At 34.8% G+C, this 18,702-nt stretch overlaps 1 protein-coding gene and 1 long non-coding RNA gene across 3 annotated transcripts; both read right to left on the bottom strand.

The window, feature by feature from the left end:
• Positions 1–12,013: 12,013 nt before the first annotated feature.
• Positions 12,014–15,234, bottom strand: LOC127142274 (uncharacterized). Its single transcript, XR_007812788.1, has 2 exons — positions 13,983–15,234; positions 12,014–13,426 (listed from the first exon to the last, which is right to left on the bottom strand). It is a non-coding gene; the product is annotated as an uncharacterized LOC127142274 (long non-coding RNA).
• A 58-nt stretch (positions 15,235–15,292) lies between these two features.
• On the bottom strand, positions 15,293–18,492 carry LOC108897101 (uncharacterized). 2 transcript variants are annotated; one of them, XR_001963238.2, is made up of 8 exons: positions 18,375–18,492; positions 17,364–17,451; positions 16,894–17,043; positions 16,521–16,654; positions 16,214–16,347; positions 15,997–16,088; positions 15,654–15,742; positions 15,293–15,553 (listed from the first exon to the last, which is right to left on the bottom strand). XR_001963238.2 is itself a non-coding variant. In XM_018696525.1 (7 exons), exons 1-6 carry the CDS (start codon positions 18,408–18,410, stop codon positions 16,013–16,015), a joined length of 618 nt encoding a protein of 205 aa, XP_018552041.1. In that variant the 5' UTR covers positions 18,411–18,492; the 3' UTR covers positions 15,602–15,742; positions 15,997–16,012. The 2 variants fall into 2 exon arrangements, 1 of the variants encoding a protein (XP_018552041.1); XM_018696525.1 differs by lacking the exon at positions 15,293–15,553 and having other exon boundaries at positions 15,602–15,742.
• Positions 18,493–18,702: the final 210 nt, after the last annotated feature.

Raw genomic sequence — 18,702 nt, 5'->3', positions numbered from 1 at the left:
CAACACCCTAGGAGAATACTGAAATAAATGGTCTCTCAGTGAAGCCAGCGAGTCACAATCCACGTTTCACTGTGTTTGGCCACTTAATAGGGTCAGAATTAACAAATGCTCTGTACTCTTAGAAGGAGGGTAGAAACCTAAAACTCAGCCACTCTATCATGAAATGTTTGTCAATTTTCAATATTTATAAACATTCATATATATATTTGAAAACAATCATCCCCAAGGCATAAACAACTTCAAATATTTATAAACACTGACGATGTATACAAACACTCAACGGCCATAGAGAATAACTGAAATAAATGGTCTCTCAGTGAAGCCAGCGAGTCACAATCCACGTTTCACTGTGTTTGGCCACTTGATAGGGTCAGAATTAACAAATGCTCTGTACTCTTAGAAGGAGGGTAGAAACCTAAAGCTCAGCCACTCTATAATGAATGTTTGTCAATTTTCAATATTTATAAACATTCATATATATATTTGAAAACAATCATCCCCAAAGCATAAACAACTTCAAATATTTATAAACACTGAAGATGTATACAAACACTCAAAGCCCTAGGAGAATACTGAAATAAATGGTTCTCAGTGAAGCCAGCGAGTCACAATCCACGTTTCACTGTGTTTGGCCACTTAATAGGTCAGAATTAACAAATGCTCTGTACTCTTAGAATGGAGGGTAGAAACCTAAACTCAGCCACCTCTATCATGAATGTTTGTCAAATTTCAATATTTATAAACATTCATATATATATTTGAAAACAATCATCCCCAAAGCATAAACAACTTTCAAATATTTATTAACACTGAAGATAGTATACAAACACTCAAAGCCTGTGGAGAATAACTGAAATAAATGGTTCTCTCAGTGAAGCCAGCGAGGACAATCCACGTTTCACTGTGTTTGGCCAATTAATAGGGTCAGAATTAACAAATGCTCTGTACTCTTAGAAGGAGGGTAGAAACCTTAAACTCAGCCACTCTATATGAATGTTTGTCAATTTTCAATATTTATAAACATTCATATATATATTGAAAACAATCATCCCCAAAGGATAAACACTTCAAATATTTATAAACACTGAAGATGTATGCAAACACTCAACACCCTAGGAGAATACTGAAATAAATGGTCTCTCAGTGAAGCCAGCGAGTCACAATCCACGTTTCACTGTGTTTGGCCACTTAATAGGGTCAGAATTAACAAATGCTCTGTACTCTTAGAAGGAGGGTAGAAACCTAAAACTCAGCCACTCTATCATGAATGTTTGTCAAATTTTCAATATTTATAAACATTCATATATATATTTGAAAACAATCATCCCCAAAGGCATAAACAACTTCAAATATTTATAAACACTGAGATGTATACAAACACTCAACGGCCATAGAGAATACTGAAATAAATGGTCTCTCAGTGAAGCCAGCGAGTCACAATCCACGTTTCACTGTGTTTGGCCACTTAATAGGGTCAGAATTAACAAATGCTCTGTACTCTTAGAAGGAGGGTAGAAACCTAAAGCTCAGCCACTCTATAATGAATGTTTGTCAAATTTTCAATATTTATAAACATTCATATATATATTTGAAAACAATCATCCCCAAAGGATAAACAACTTCAAATATTTATAAACACTGACGATGTATACAAACACTCAACGCCATAGAGAATACTGAAATAAATGGTCTCTCAGTGAAGCCAGCGAGTCACAATCCACGTTTCACTGTGTTTGGCCAATTAATAAGCTCAGTAATTAACAAATGCTCTGTACTCTTAGAATGGAGAGGTAGAAACCTTAAACTCAGCCACCGCTATAGTGAATGTTTGTCAATTTTCAATATTTATAAACATTCATATATATTTGAAAACAATCATCCCCAAAGGCATAAACACTTTCAAATATTTATAAACACTGAAGATGTATACAAACACTCAACGCCCATAGGAGAATACTGAAATAAATGGTCTCTCAGTGAAGCCAGCGAGTCACAATCCACGTTTCACTGTGTTTGGCCACTTAATAGGGTCAGAATTAACAAATGCTCTGTACTCTTAGAAGGAGGGTAGAAACCTTAAACTCAGCCACTCGTATATGAATGTTTGTCAATTTTCAATATTTATAAACATTCATATATATTTGAAAACAATCATCCCCAAAGGCATAAACACTTTCAAATATTTATAAACACTGAAGATGTATACAAACACTCAACAGCCCTAGGAGAATACTGAAATAAATGGTCTCTCAGTGAAGCCAGCGAGTCACAATCCACGTTTCACTGTGTTTGGCCACTTAATAGGGTCAGAATTAACAAATGCTCTGTACTCTTAGAAGGAGGGTAGAAACCTAAAACTCAGCCACTCTATCATGAATGTTTGTCAAATTTTCAATATTTATAAAATTCATATATATATTTGAAAACAATCATCCCCAAAGCATAAACACTTTCAAATATTTATAACACTGAAGATGTATACAAACACTCAACGCCTGGAGAATAAACTGAAATAAATGGTCTCTCAGTGAAGCCAGCGAGTGACAATCCACGTTTCACTGTGTTTGGCCAATTAATAGGGTCAGAATTAACAAATGCTCTGTACTCTTAGAAGGGAGAGTAGAAACCTAAAACTCAGCCACTCTATCATGAAATGTTTGTTCAAATTTTCAATATTTATAAACATTCATATATATTTGAAAACAATCATCCCCAAAGCATAAACAACTTCAAATATTTATAAACACTGAAGATGTATGCAAACACTCAACACCCTAGGAGAATACTGAAATAAATGGTCTCTCAGTGAAGCCAGCGAGTCACAATCCACGTTTCACTGTGTTTGGCCACTTGATAGGGTCAGAATTAACAAATGCTCTGTACTCTTAGAAGGAGGGTAGAAACCTAAAACTCAGCCACTCTATCATGAATGTTTGTCAAATTTTCAATATTTATAAAGATTCATATATATATTTGAAAACAATCATCCCCAAAGCATAAACACTTTCAAATATTTATTAACACTGAAGAAGTATACAAACACTCAAAGCCTGTGGAGAATACAACTGAAATAAATGGTTTCTCAGTGAAGCCAGCGAGGACAATCCACGTTTCACTGTGTTTGGCCACTTAATAGGGTCAGAATTAACAAATGCTCTGTACTCTTAGAAGGAGGGTAGAAACCTAAAACTCAGCCACTCTATCATAAATGTTTGTTAAATTTTCAATATTTATAAACATTCATATATATATTTGAAAACAATCATCCCCAAAGCATAAACAACTTCAAATATTTATAAACACTGAAGATGTATGTAAACACTCAACACCCTAGGAGAATACTGAAATAAATGGTCTCTCAGTGAAGCCAGCGAGTCACAATCCACGTTTCACTGTGTTTGGCCACTTAATAGGGTCAGAATTAACAAATGCTCTGTACTCTTAGAAGGAGGGTAGAAACCTAAAACTCAGCCACTCTATCATAAATGTTTGTCAATTTTCAATATTTATAAACATTCATATATATATTTGAAAACAATCATCCCCAAGGCATAAACAACTTCAAATATTTATAAACACTGACGATGTATACAAACACTCAACGGCCATAGAGAATACTGAAATAAATGGTCTCTCAGTGAAGCCAGCGAGTCACAATCCACGTTTCACTGTGTTTGGCCACTTAATAGGGTCAGAATTAACAAATGCTCTGTACTCTTAGAAGGAGGGTAGAAACCTAAAACTCAGCCACTCTATCATAAATGTTTGTCAATTTTCAATATTTATAAACATTCATATATATATTTGAAAACAATCATCCCCAAGGCATAAACAACTTCAAATATTTATAAACACTGACGATGTATACAAACACTCAACGGCCATAGAGAATACTGAAATAAATGGTCTCTCAGTGAAGCCAGCGAGTCACAATCCACGTTTCACTGTGTTTGGCCACTTGATAGGGTCAGAATTAACAAATGCTCTGTACTCTTAGAAGGAGGGTAGAAACCTAAAGCTCAGCCACTCTATAATGAATGTTTGTCAAATTTTCAATATTTATAAACATTCATATATATATTTGAAAACAATCATCCCCAAAGCATAAACAACTTCAAATATTTATAAACACTGACGATGTATACAAACACTCAACGGCCATAGAGAATACTGAAATAAATGGTCTCTCAGTGAAGCCAGCGAGTCACAATCCACGTTTCACTGTGTTTGGCCAATTAATAAGCTCAGTATTAACAAATGCTCTGTACTCTTAAATGGGAGAGTAGAAACCTTAAACTCAGCCACCGCATAGTGAATGTTTGTCAAGTTTCAATATTTATAAACATTCATATATATTTGAAAACAATCATCCCCAAAGCATAAACACTTTCAAATATTTATTAACACTGAAGAAGTATACAAACACTCAAAGCCTGTGGAGAATATAACTGAAATAAATGGTTTCTCAGTGAAGCCAGCGAGGACAATCCACGTTTCACTTGTGTTTGGCCACTTAATAGGGTCAGAATTAACAAATGCTCTGTACTCTTAGAAGGAGGGTAGAAACCTTAAACTCATCCACCGTATAGTGAATGTTTGTCAATTTTCAATATTTATAAACATTCATATATATTTGAAAACAATCATCCCCAAAGGATAAACACTTTCAAATATTTATAAACACTGAAGATGTATGCAAACACTCAACACCCTAGGAGAATACTGAAATAAATGGTCTCTCAGTGAAGCCAGCGAGTCACAATCCACGTTTCACTGTGTTTGGCCACTTGATAGGGTCAGAATTAACAAATGCTCTGTACTCTTAGAAGGAGGGTAGAAACCTAAAACTCAGCCACTCTATCATGAATGTTTGTCAAATTTTCAATATTTATAAAGATTCATATATATATTTGAAAACAATCATCCCCAAAGCATAAACACTTTCAAATATTTATTAACACTGAAGAAGTATACAAACACTCAAAGCCTGTGGAGAATACAACTGAAATAAATGGTTTCTCAGTGAAGCCAGCGAGGACAATCCACGTTTCACTGTGTTTGGCCACTTAATAGGGTCAGAATTAACAAATGCTCTGTACTCTTAGAAGGAGGGTAGAAACCTAAAACTCAGCCACTCTATCATAAATGTTTGTTAAATTTTCAATATTTATAAACATTCATATATATATTTGAAAACAATCATCCCCAAAGCATAAACAACTTCAGATATTTATAAACACTGAAGATGTATGTAAACACTCAACACCCTAGGAGAATACTGAAATAAATGGTCTCTCAGTGAAGCCAGCGAGTCACAATCCACGTTTCACTGTGTTTGGCCACTTGATAGGGTCAGAATTAACAAATGCTCTGTACTCTTAGAAGGAGGGTAGAAACCTAAAACTCAGCCACTCTATCATGAAATGTTTGTCAAATTTTCAATATTTATAAACATTCATATATATATTTGAAAACAATCATCCCCAAAGCATAAACAACTTCAAATATTTATAAACACTGAAGATGTATACAAACACTCAACAGCCTAGGAGAATACTGAAATAAATGGTCTCTCAGTGAAGCCAGCGAGTCACAATCCACGTTTCACTGTGTTTGGCCACTTAATAGGGTCAGAATTAACAAATGCTCTGTACTCTTAGAAGGAGGGTAGAAACCTAAAACTCAGCCACTCTATCATAAATGTTTGTCAATTTTCAATATTTATAAACATTCATATATATATTTGAAAACAATCATCCCCAAGGCATAAACAACTTCAAATATTTATAAACACTGACGATGTATACAAACACTCAACGGCCATAGAGAATACTGAAATAAATGGTCTCTCAGTGAAGCCAGCGAGTCACAATCCACGTTTCACTGTGTTTGGCCACTTAATAGGGTCAGAATTAACAAATGCTCTGTACTCTTAGAAGGAGGGTAGAAACCTAAAACTCAGCCACTCTATCATAAATGTTTGTCAATTTTCAATATTTATAAACATTCATATATATATTTGAAAACAATCATCCCCAAGGCATAAACAACTTCAAATATTTATAAACACTGACGATGTATACAAACACTCAACGGCCATAGAGAATACTGAAATAAATGGTCTCTCAGTGAAGCCAGCGAGTCACAATCCACGTTTCACTGTGTTTGGCCACTTGATAGGGTCAGAATTAACAAATGCTCTGTACTCTTAGAAGGAGGGTAGAAACCTAAAGCTCAGCCACTCTATAATGAATGTTTGTCAAATTTTCAATATTTATAAACATTCATATATATATTTGAAAACAATCATCCCCAAAGCATAAACAACTTCAAATATTTATAAACACTGACGATGTATACAAACACTCAACGGCCATAGAGAATACTGAAATAAATGGTCTCTCAGTGAAGCCAGCGAGTCACAATCCACGTTTCACTGTGTTTGGCCAATTAATAAGCTCAGTATTAACAAATGCTCTGTACTCTTAAATGGGAGAGTAGAAACCTTAAACTCAGCCACCGCATAGTGAATGTTTGTCAAGTTTCAATATTTATAAACATTCATATATATTTGAAAACAATCATCCCCAAAGCATAAACACTTTCAAATATTTATTAACACTGAAGAAGTATACAAACACTCAAAGCCTGTGGAGAATATAACTGAAATAAATGGTTTCTCAGTGAAGCCAGCGAGGACAATCCACGTTTCACTTGTGTTTGGCCACTTAATAGGGTCAGAATTAACAAATGCTCTGTACTCTTAGAAGGAGGGTAGAAACCTTAAACTCATCCACCGTATAGTGAATGTTTGTCAATTTTCAATATTTATAAACATTCATATATATTTGAAAACAATCATCCCCAAAGGATAAACACTTTCAAATATTTATAAACACTGAAGATGTATGCAAACACTCAACACCCTAGGAGAATACTGAAATAAATGGTCTCTCAGTGAAGCCAGCGAGTCACAATCCACGTTTCACTGTGTTTGGCCACTTGATAGGGTCAGAATTAACAAATGCTCTGTACTCTTAGAAGGAGGGTAGAAACCTAAAACTCAGCCACTCTATCATGAATGTTTGTCAAATTTTCAATATTTATAAAGATTCATATATATATTTGAAAACAATCATCCCCAAAGCATAAACACTTTCAAATATTTATTAACACTGAAGAAGTATACAAACACTCAAAGCCTGTGGAGAATACAACTGAAATAAATGGTTTCTCAGTGAAGCCAGCGAGGACAATCCACGTTTCACTGTGTTTGGCCACTTAATAGGGTCAGAATTAACAAATGCTCTGTACTCTTAGAAGGAGGGTAGAAACCTAAAACTCAGCCACTCTATCATAAATGTTTGTTAAATTTTCAATATTTATAAACATTCATATATATATTTGAAAACAATCATCCCCAAAGCATAAACAACTTCAAATATTTATAAACACTGAAGATGTATGTAAACACTCAACACCCTAGGAGAATACTGAAATAAATGGTCTCTCAGTGAAGCCAGCGAGTCACAATCCACGTTTCACTGTGTTTGGCCACTTGATAGGGTCAGAATTAACAAATGCTCTGTACTCTTAGAAGGAGGGTAGAAACCTAAAACTCAGCCACTCTATCATAAATGTTTGTTAAATTTTCAATATTTATAAACATTCATATATATATTTGAAAACAATCATCCCCAAAGCATAAACAACTTCAAATATTTATAAACACTGAAGATGTATACAAACACTCAACAGCCATAGGAGAATACTGAAATAAATGGTCTCTCAGTGAAGCCAGCGAGTCACAATCCACGTTTCACTGTGTTTGGCCACTTAATAGGGTCAGAATTAACAAATGCTCTGTACTCTTAGAAGGAGGGTAGAAACCTAAAACTCAGCCACTCTATCATAAATGTTTGTCAATTTTCAATATTTATAAACATTCATATATATATTTGAAAACAATCATCCCCAAGGCATAAACAACTTCAAATATTTATAAACACTGACGATGTATACAAACACTCAACGGCCATAGAGAATACTGAAATAAATGGTCTCTCAGTGAAGCCAGCGAGTCACAATCCACGTTTCACTGTGTTTGGCCACTTAATAGGGTCAGAATTAACAAATGCTCTGTACTCTTAGAAGGAGGGTAGAAACCTAAAACTCAGCCACTCTATCATAAATGTTTGTCAATTTTCAATATTTATAAACATTCATATATATATTTGAAAACAATCATCCCCAAGGCATAAACAACTTCAAATATTTATAAACACTGACGATGTATACAAACACTCAACGGCCATAGAGAATACTGAAATAAATGGTCTCTCAGTGAAGCCAGCGAGTCACAATCCACGTTTCACTGTGTTTGGCCACTTGATAGGGTCAGAATTAACAAATGCTCTGTACTCTTAGAAGGAGGGTAGAAACCTAAAGCTCAGCCACTCTATAATGAATGTTTGTCAAATTTTCAATATTTATAAACATTCATATATATATTTGAAAACAATCATCCCCAAAGCATAAACAACTTCAAATATTTATAAACACTGACGATGTATACAAACACTCAACGGCCATAGAGAATACTGAAATAAATGGTCTCTCAGTGAAGCCAGCGAGTCACAATCCACGTTTCACTGTGTTTGGCCAATTAATAAGCTCAGTATTAACAAATGCTCTGTACTCTTAAATGGGAGAGTAGAAACCTTAAACTCAGCCACTCTATCATGAATGTTTGTCAATTTTCAATATTTATAAACATTCATATATATTTGAAAACAATCATCCCCAAAGGATAAACACTTTCAAATATTTATAAACACTGAAGATGTATGCAAACACTCAACACCCTAGGAGAATACTGAAATAAATGGTCTCTCAGTGAAGCCAGCGAGTCACAATCCACGTTTCACTGTGTTTGGCCACTTGATAGGGTCAGAATTAACAAATGCTCTGTACTCTTAGAAGGAGGGTAGAAACCTAAAACTCAGCCACTCTATCATGAATGTTTGTCAAATTTTCAATATTTATAAAGATTCATATATATATTTGAAAACAATCATCCCCAAAGCATAAACACTTTCAAATATTTATTAACACTGAAGAAGTATACAAACACTCAAAGCCTGTGGAGAATACAACTGAAATAAATGGTTTCTCAGTGAAGCCAGCGAGGACAATCCACGTTTCACTGTGTTTGGCCACTTAATAGGGTCAGAATTAACAAATGCTCTGTACTCTTAGAAGGAGGGTAGAAACCTAAAACTCAGCCACTCTATCATGAATGTTTGTCAAATTTTCAATATTTATAAACATTCATATATATATTTGAAAACAATCATCCCCAAAGCATAAACAACTTCAAATATTTATAAACACTGAAGATGTATACAAACACTCAACAGCCCTAGGAGAATACTGAAATAAATGGTCTCTCAGTGAAGCCAGCGAGTCACAATCCACGTTTCACTGTGTTTGGCCACATTAATAGGGTCAGAATTAACAAATGCTCTGTACTCTTAGAAGGAGGGTAGAAACCTAAAACTCAGCCACTCTATCATAAATGTTTGTTAAATTTTCAATATTTATAAACATTCATATATATATTTGAAAACAATCATCCCCAAAGCATAAACAACTTCAAATATTTATAAACACTGAAGATGTATGCAAACACTCAACACCCTAGGAGAATACTGAAATAAATGGTCTCTCAGTGAAGCCAGCGAGTCACAATCCACGTTTCACTGTGTTTGGCCACTTAATAGGGTCAGAATTAACAAATGCTCTGTACTCTTAGAAGGAGGGTAGAAACCTAAAACTCAGCCACTCTATCATAAATGTTTGTCAATTTTCAATATTTATAAACATTCATATATATATTTGAAAACAATCATCCCCAAAGCATAAACAACTTCAAATATTTATAAACACTGACGATGTATACAAACACTCAACGGCCATAGGAGAATACTGAAATAAATGGTCTCTCAGTGAAGCCAGCGAGTCACAATCCACGTTTCACTGTGTTTGGCCAATTAATAAGCTCAGAATTAACAAATGCTCTGTACTCTTAGAATGAGAGGATAGAAACCTTAAAACTCAGCCACTCTATCATGAATGTTTGTCAATTTTCAATATTTATAAACATTCATATATATATTTGAAAACAATCATCCCCAAAGCATAAACAATTTCAAATATTTATAAACACTGAGATGTATACAAACACTCAACGCCCTAGGAGAATACTGAAATAAATGGTCTCTCAGTGAAGCCAGCGAGTCACAATCCACGTTTCACTGTGTTTGGCCACTTAATAGGGTCAGAATTAACAAATGCTCTGTACTCTTAGAAGGAGGGTAGAAACCTAAAACTCAGCCACTCTATCATAAATGTTTGTCAATTTTCAATATTTATAAACATTCATATATATATTTGAAAACAATCATCCCCAAGGCATAAACAACTTCAAATATTTATAAACACTGACGATGTATACAAACACTCAACGGCCATAGAGAATACTGAAATAAATGGTCTCTCAGTGAAGCCAGCGAGTCACAATCCACGTTTCACTGTGTTTGGCCACTTGATAGGGTCAGAATTAACAAATGCTCTGTACTCTTAGAAGGAGGGTAGAAACCTAAAGCTCAGCCACTCTATAATGAATGTTTGTCAAATTTTCAATATTTATAAACATTCATATATATATTTGAAAACAATCATCCCCAAAGCATAAACAACTTCAAATATTTATAAACACTGACGATGTATACAAACACTCAACGGCCATAGAGAATACTGAAATAAATGGTCTCTCAGTGAAGCCAGCGAGTCACAATCCACGTTTCACTGTGTTTGGCCAATTAATAAGCTCAGTATTAACAAATGCTCTGTACTCTTAAATGGGAGAGTAGAAACCTTAAACTCAGCCACCGCATAGTGAATGTTTGTCAAGTTTCAATATTTATAAACATTCATATATATTTGAAAACAATCATCCCCAAAGCATAAACACTTTCAAATATTTATTAACACTGAAGAAGTATACAAACACTCAAAGCCTGTGGAGAATATAACTGAAATAAATGGTTTCTCAGTGAAGCCAGCGAGGACAATCCACGTTTCACTTGTGTTTGGCCACTTAATAGGGTCAGAATTAACAAATGCTCTGTACTCTTAGAAGGAGGGTAGAAACCTTAAACTCATCCACCGTATAGTGAATGTTTGTCAATTTTCAATATTTATAAACATTCATATATATTTGAAAACAATCATCCCCAAAGGATAAACACTTTCAAATATTTATAAACACTGAAGATGTATGCAAACACTCAACACCCTAGGAGAATACTGAAATAAATGGTCTCTCAGTGAAGCCAGCGAGTCACAATCCACGTTTCACTGTGTTTGGCCACTTGATAGGGTCAGAATTAACAAATGCTCTGTACTCTTAGAAGGAGGGTAGAAACCTAAAACTCAGCCACTCTATCATGAATGTTTGTCAAATTTTCAATATTTATAAAGATTCATATATATATTTGAAAACAATCATCCCCAAAGCATAAACACTTTCAAATATTTATTAACACTGAAGAAGTATACAAACACTCAAAGCCTGTGGAGAATACAACTGAAATAAATGGTTTCTCAGTGAAGCCAGCGAGGACAATCCACGTTTCACTGTGTTTGGCCACTTAATAGGGTCAGAATTAACAAATGCTCTGTACTCTTAGAAGGAGGGTAGAAACCTAAAACTCAGCCACTCTATCATAAATGTTTGTTAAATTTTCAATATTTATAAACATTCATATATATATTTGAAAACAATCATCCCCAAAGCATAAACAACTTCAGATATTTATAAACACTGAAGATGTATGTAAACACTCAACACCCTAGGAGAATACTGAAATAAATGGTCTCTCAGTGAAGCCAGCGAGTCACAATCCACGTTTCACTGTGTTTGGCCACTTGATAGGGTCAGAATTAACAAATGCTCTGTACTCTTAGAAGGAGGGTAGAAACCTAAAACTCAGCCACTCTATCATAAATGTTTGTTAAATTTTCAATATTTATAAACATTCATATATATATTTGAAAACAATCATCCCCAAAGCATAAACAACTTCAAATATTTATAAACACTGAAGATGTATGTAAACACTCAACACCCTAGGAGAATACTGAAATAAATGGTCTCTCAGTGAAGCCAGCGAGTCACAATCCACGTTTCACTGTGTTTGGCCACTTAATAGGGTCAGAATTAACAAATGCTCTGTACTCTTAGAAGGAGGGTAGAAACCTAAAACTCAGCCACTCTATCATAAATGTTTGTCAATTTTCAATATTTATAAACATTCATATATATATTTGAAAACAATCATCCCCAAGGCATAAACAACTTCAAATATTTATAAACACTGACGATGTATACAAACACTCAACGGCCATAGAGAATACTGAAATAAATGGTCTCTCAGTGAAGCCAGCGAGTCACAATCCACGTTTCACTGTGTTTGGCCACTTAATAGGGTCAGAATTAACAAATGCTCTGTACTCTTAGAAGGAGGGTAGAAACCTAAAACTCAGCCACTCTATCATAAATGTTTGTCAATTTTCAATATTTATAAACATTCATATATATATTTGAAAACAATCATCCCCAAGGCATAAACAACTTCAAATATTTATAAACACTGACGATGTATACAAACACTCAACGGCCATAGAGAATACTGAAATAAATGGTCTCTCAGTGAAGCCAGCGAGTCACAATCCACGTTTCACTGTGTTTGGCCACTTGATAGGGTCAGAATTAACAAATGCTCTGTACTCTTAGAAGGAGGGTAGAAACCTAAAGCTCAGCCACTCTATAATGAATGTTTGTCAAATTTTCAATATTTATAAACATTCATATATATATTTGAAAACAATCATCCCCAAAGCATAAACAACTTCAAATATTTATAAACACTGACGATGTATACAAACACTCAACGGCCATAGAGAATACTGAAATAAATGGTCTCTCAGTGAAGCCAGCGAGTCACAATCCACGTTTCACTGTGTTTGGCCAATTAATAAGCTCAGTATTAACAAATGCTCTGTACTCTTAAATGGGAGAGTAGAAACCTTAAACTCAGCCACTCTATCATGAATGTTTGTCAATTTTCAATATTTATAAACATTCATATATATTTGAAAACAATCATCCCCAAAGGATAAACACTTTCAAATATTTATAAACACTGAAGATGTATGCAAACACTCAACACCCTAGGAGAATACTGAAATAAATGGTCTCTCAGTGAAGCCAGCGAGTCACAATCCACGTTTCACTGTGTTTGGCCACTTGATAGGGTCAGAATTAACAAATGCTCTGTACTCTTAGAAGGAGGGTAGAAACCTAAAACTCAGCCACTCTATCATGAATGTTTGTCAAATTTTCAATATTTATAAAGATTCATATATATATTTGAAAACAATCATCCCCAAAGCATAAACACTTTCAAATATTTATTAACACTGAAGAAGTATACAAACACTCAAAGCCTGTGGAGAATACAACTGAAATAAATGGTTTCTCAGTGAAGCCAGCGAGGACAATCCACGTTTCACTGTGTTTGGCCACTTAATAGGGTCAGAATTAACAAATGCTCTGTACTCTTAGAAGGAGGGTAGAAACCTAAAGCTCAGCCACTCTATAATGAATGTTTGTCAAATTTTCAATATTTATAAACATTCATATATATATTTGAAAACAATCATCCCCAAAGCATAAACAACTTCAAATATTTATAAACACTGACGATGTATACAAACACTCAACGGCCATAGAGAATACTGAAATAAATGGTCTCTCAGTGAAGCCAGCGAGTCACAATCCACGTTTCACTGTGTTTGGCCAATTAATAAGCTCAGTATTAACAAATGCTCTGTACTCTTAGAAGGAGGGTAGAAACCTAAAACTCAGCCACTCTATCATAAATGTTTGTTAAATTTTCAATATTTATAAACATTCATATATATATTTGAAAACAATCATCCCCAAAGCATAAACAACTTCAAATATTTATAAACACTGAAGATGTATGTAAACACTCAACACCCTAGGAGAATACTGAAATAAATGGTCTCTCAGTGAAGCCAGCGAGTCACAATCCACGTTTCACTGTGTTTGGCCACTTAATAGGGTCAGAATTAACAAATGCTCTGTACTCTTAGAAGGAGGGTAGAAACCTAAAACTCAGCCACTCTATCATAAATGTTTGTCAATTTTCAATATTTATAAACATTCATATATATATTTGAAAACAATCATCCCCAAGGCATAAACAACTTCAAATATTTATAAACACTGACGATGTATACAAACACTCAACGGCCATAGAGAATACTGAAATAAATGGTCTCTCAGTGAAGCCAGCGAGTCACAATCCACGTTTCACTGTGTTTGGCCAATTAATAAGCTCAGTATTAACAAATGCTCTGTACTCTTAAATGAGAGAATAGAAACCTTAAACTCAGCCACTCTATTGTGAATGTTTGTCAATTTTCAATATTTATAAACATTCATATATATATTTGAAAACAATCATCCCCAAAGCATAAACAATTTCAAATATTCATAAACACTGGAGATGTATACAAACACTATAAACGCCCGTGGAGAATACTGAAATAAATGGTCTGTCAGTGAAACCAGCGTGTCACAATCCACGTTTCACTGTGTTTGGCCACTTAATAGGGTCAGAATTAACAAATGCTCTGTACTCTTAGAAGGAGGGTAGAAACCTAAAACTCAGCCACTCTATCATGAATGTTTGTCAATTTTCAATATTTATAAACATTCATATATATATTTGAAAACAATCATCCCCAAAGCATAAACAATTTCAAATATTTATAAACACTGGAGATGTATACAAACACTCAACGCCCGTGGAGAAAACAGCTGAAATATATGGTCTGTCAGTGAAGCCAGTGAGGACAATCCACGTTTCACTGTGTTTGGCCAATTAATAAGATCAGAATTAACAAATGCTCTATACTCTTAGAAGGAGGATAGAAACCTAAACTACCTGTACTAACAAGTTTTAAGCTGTCTTTGAGACGTGCTGGGCTCGAGGCAGTTTTAACAGCTTAGCTTGAGCAGTATACCCACCAACAGTTACCTCAAAACAACAAAGGCAAAATAATAAAGTAGTGAGATGTGAAGGAACTGATAAAAAATAAGTTCAGCTGGTTCCATCACACACTAACCAGCGTTTCCTCCTAATCTATAAGATATCATACCATTACAAAAGAAATTTATGTGTAAAAGTGGTCAAATTGATTTGTTTTGATAGGAAGATTGCTGAAACCTCCTGAAAATGGATCAACAGGTACCCAGACACACACTCTGTACAGTAACACTAATTCTAGTATGAGATGCATCAATTGAGTTGCTATACAGTAAATTTATCAGAATAAATTTTACTCAAATTGAGTATCGTGCATAATATCAACAGAGAAATTTTCACGTCTTGAAGTACTGCAAGGAATTTAGAAAAACACAAAAGAGTATAATTATTCTCCCATCATGTGTCATGACTGAGAGTCAAAAAAGTCTAACTACAATTAAAACCACATACCTGTTATTGACCGATAACAGGTCCTTTGGAACAAACTTCAGTCTCCATGCCAGATAACCACTCCCATCTTCTGCATTGTAATAATGTTCCTAAAGCAAAGAGTGTTAAGGTCAAAATATCTTCATTTTTTTATTGTTAAAACTACACATGTGCCTATTAATGAAGAATTTCTCAATCAACTTTAACAGGTCTGGTGCTGAACTTAACTGGCCTGGTGGGCATACAGAAATGTAAACAGATATTTAGTTGATCTAGACTTAAGATCTTTTAAAGATCTTTAAATTGTAACTCTCACTTTTTAATGTATTTTTTTATGTACTTACTTAGTTTTTAATGTACTTACATAGCCAAGCTTGCTCCTAGGATCGGCCAAGTATGGGAACAAGATAGTGATGCCCTTTGCACAGTCCTCTAACACGTCTTGATGGACTTGTCCTACACACACACACAAACACTTTACTGTACGAACTCAAAAGTACTTGTGAGTAAATGGCATTATTTGCCAAGCCAAAAATTATGTATTAGGTACATAGTTACATAATGATTTTGTGACAGCATACCCATATTCGCTTGTCATGTGTGCAACCAATATCTTGACCATATCATGCCTTCTGCTATCAGTTAGACTTTTGGTGCAGGTGTACTCATTTATGATCCTCTCTCCTCCAGGTTTGTTCTTCAGAATGTCTTCAATCTAAGTAGGAGTAATAAAACGAGAACACACTGAATTGTTTAAAACAGTAATAAAACATCAAGTACTAAACATACCATGGTCATTGTGTCACAACTTTCATTTATCGCTCAATCCCCAAGTCTGGCATTTTGTTACAATTTCTGAAAGAGTGTAATAAAATCTGTAGAGCTTACTTGAGCTAGCTGATTATCCTCAGCTCTCTTCCTTGTTCCAGGACTATGCTGCAGTATGATGGTGTCATCACAGTCTCCCTCATTTTCTCCACTGGAGCTTGCAAAGGAGCTGTTTGTAGAGAAGCTCCACGAATCTAGCAATCATGATGACAATTGACTGTTGTGTTTAACACTAATTTTAACACAATTACAGTGGAAACTTTTGGTCATTGTTAAAGACAAGTGAAATCCAAAAATGAGCAGATACACAAAAATGATCTCAAAATCAGAAACAAGAAGCACATACATCTGCTTTTTTCACATATTCAGAAAATGTTAGGCTAGCCGGGACTGTATTGATGAAAATGAGGCTCTGGCTTAATAAGGAACTCACCACTGGAATCTGGGCCTTGAGGTAAACGAATCTCCAGCACACCAAGGTCTTGTTTCTTTATAAGAAACTCAAACACCTCCTCATCAACTTCAGTCTTCGATTCATCAAAGATTTTTAAGTCCAAGCTCAGAATGTTAAACTTTTTGGAAACTGTGAAGACAAAACAAGACTGCAAATGTTTATTTATTTATCAGTTGTGTGTTTATAGAAGAAAAACAGCACAAAACATAAAAAACTAGGTCATCTTTAATTCAACATCTGACTGCGTTACCATGTACCAATGAGCAAAGACATCCATTGCTTATACAGATGAGCATAATTAGACAGCTCCAAAAACATGAACCAATAAGCTGTGATTTGGGGAGTTACACATTTACTCTGAACTTATTATGAGCAAGATAAATGGCAATCACTTTCAGTATGTTGTTCCATTAGTTGCACAGTGCATATTTACAAGCATTTTCACATACCACAATCCAAAAAGGACTGGAAGGTCAGCTGCCCCTCATAACAAATGTACTTCTGACGATCTCTGTACTTCACCACACAGCCTGCATTCTTGATGAGAAATATATATAATTCTTAGCAATTACAACTTAAAATGAGCAGGAAAAAAATTACATCAACATTTCACTGCCTCTGCAGTGGTTAATATTTTTCATTATAAAATGAGGACAATTTCAAAAATGTCTGTATTACAAGTTTACAGTGACAGACCTGCTTTCTGAACATGGCAACAGGTCACATTGGTCTTTAAAACCGAAAAGCATCTGTTGTAATTTAATATTGAAGTACATATTCTTGACCATTATTGGGAGTGTTGCAAATAGTTCTACCTTGGATATAAGTCAGCCCAAATACCAATTCTTACAGTAACTGTAAGTAACTCTCCATTGTTCTGTATTTGGCGGGTGACCGAGTGTTAAAATCAGCTACTATTAACGGTCGACCCAGTGCAGTACTCTGTTCCGGGTAAAACACGTGTTATACTGACCAAGCTACGGCTAACTGTCCGCCTGTTTTTAAGGACTCCTGATCAAAGTAAAACACAGGTGTTGCACGTGCTGTCAGTTAAGTCTGATAATAGCTAACATTGCTCCACTGAGAGTTTTAATACCAGTCCATCTAGCATAAATACCGTCCACGAACGACCAAAGTGGTGTAATGTTACTTAGCTGGACGCTAACGCTAATGCCTTACTATGCTAGTAGTGCAATAAACTTACACTGTAACGCTAGCTTTCTATAACATTGTTCAGAAGTTGTATCTTACACACAAAAAACATTCATGATAAACGTACTTTGCATTTTACACCAAATGAGGTTATAAAAAGTTGTGTAATGTTAATTAGCAAGAAGCTAACGTTAACATTTTACAAAGCTAAGAGTGCAGTAAATCTACGCAATAAACGTTAGCTAGCTGTAATCTCGTTCAACAGTTCCACCTTATACACACTAAATTAAACAATAATGATAACTTACTTGGCATTTTACACCAAATATTTCGAAAAAATACATTAATCACTTCAACCATCCGCTCCTCCGCCGTTCATCGCAGTAAGCGAGAGACCAGTAATGGCGTCAAAATCGAAACTTAAAAGACGTTAGTGGGTGTGGCCATGGAGTTTACTTCAATAGAACTAACTGTATTTTTCCCCAGACTCTAGAGGTCGCAGGAAATAATTGTACTCCAAATTGTTTAAATATGACTCCTTTAGAGGAAAATAAGGTTCACTCTGGAAAAAAAACTCTCTCCGGATTTTACTGTGTACTCACCTGAATTGCAGTGGGAGCAGAAGATATGTTGCCT

The sequence above is a fragment of the Lates calcarifer genome, linkage group LG1 (genome assembly GCF_001640805.2).
Source record: "Lates calcarifer isolate ASB-BC8 linkage group LG1, TLL_Latcal_v3, whole genome shotgun sequence".
Classification (NCBI taxonomy): Eukaryota; Metazoa; Chordata; class Actinopteri; family Centropomidae; genus Lates; species Lates calcarifer.
This window is presented reverse-complemented; position numbering and strand designations above follow the sequence as displayed.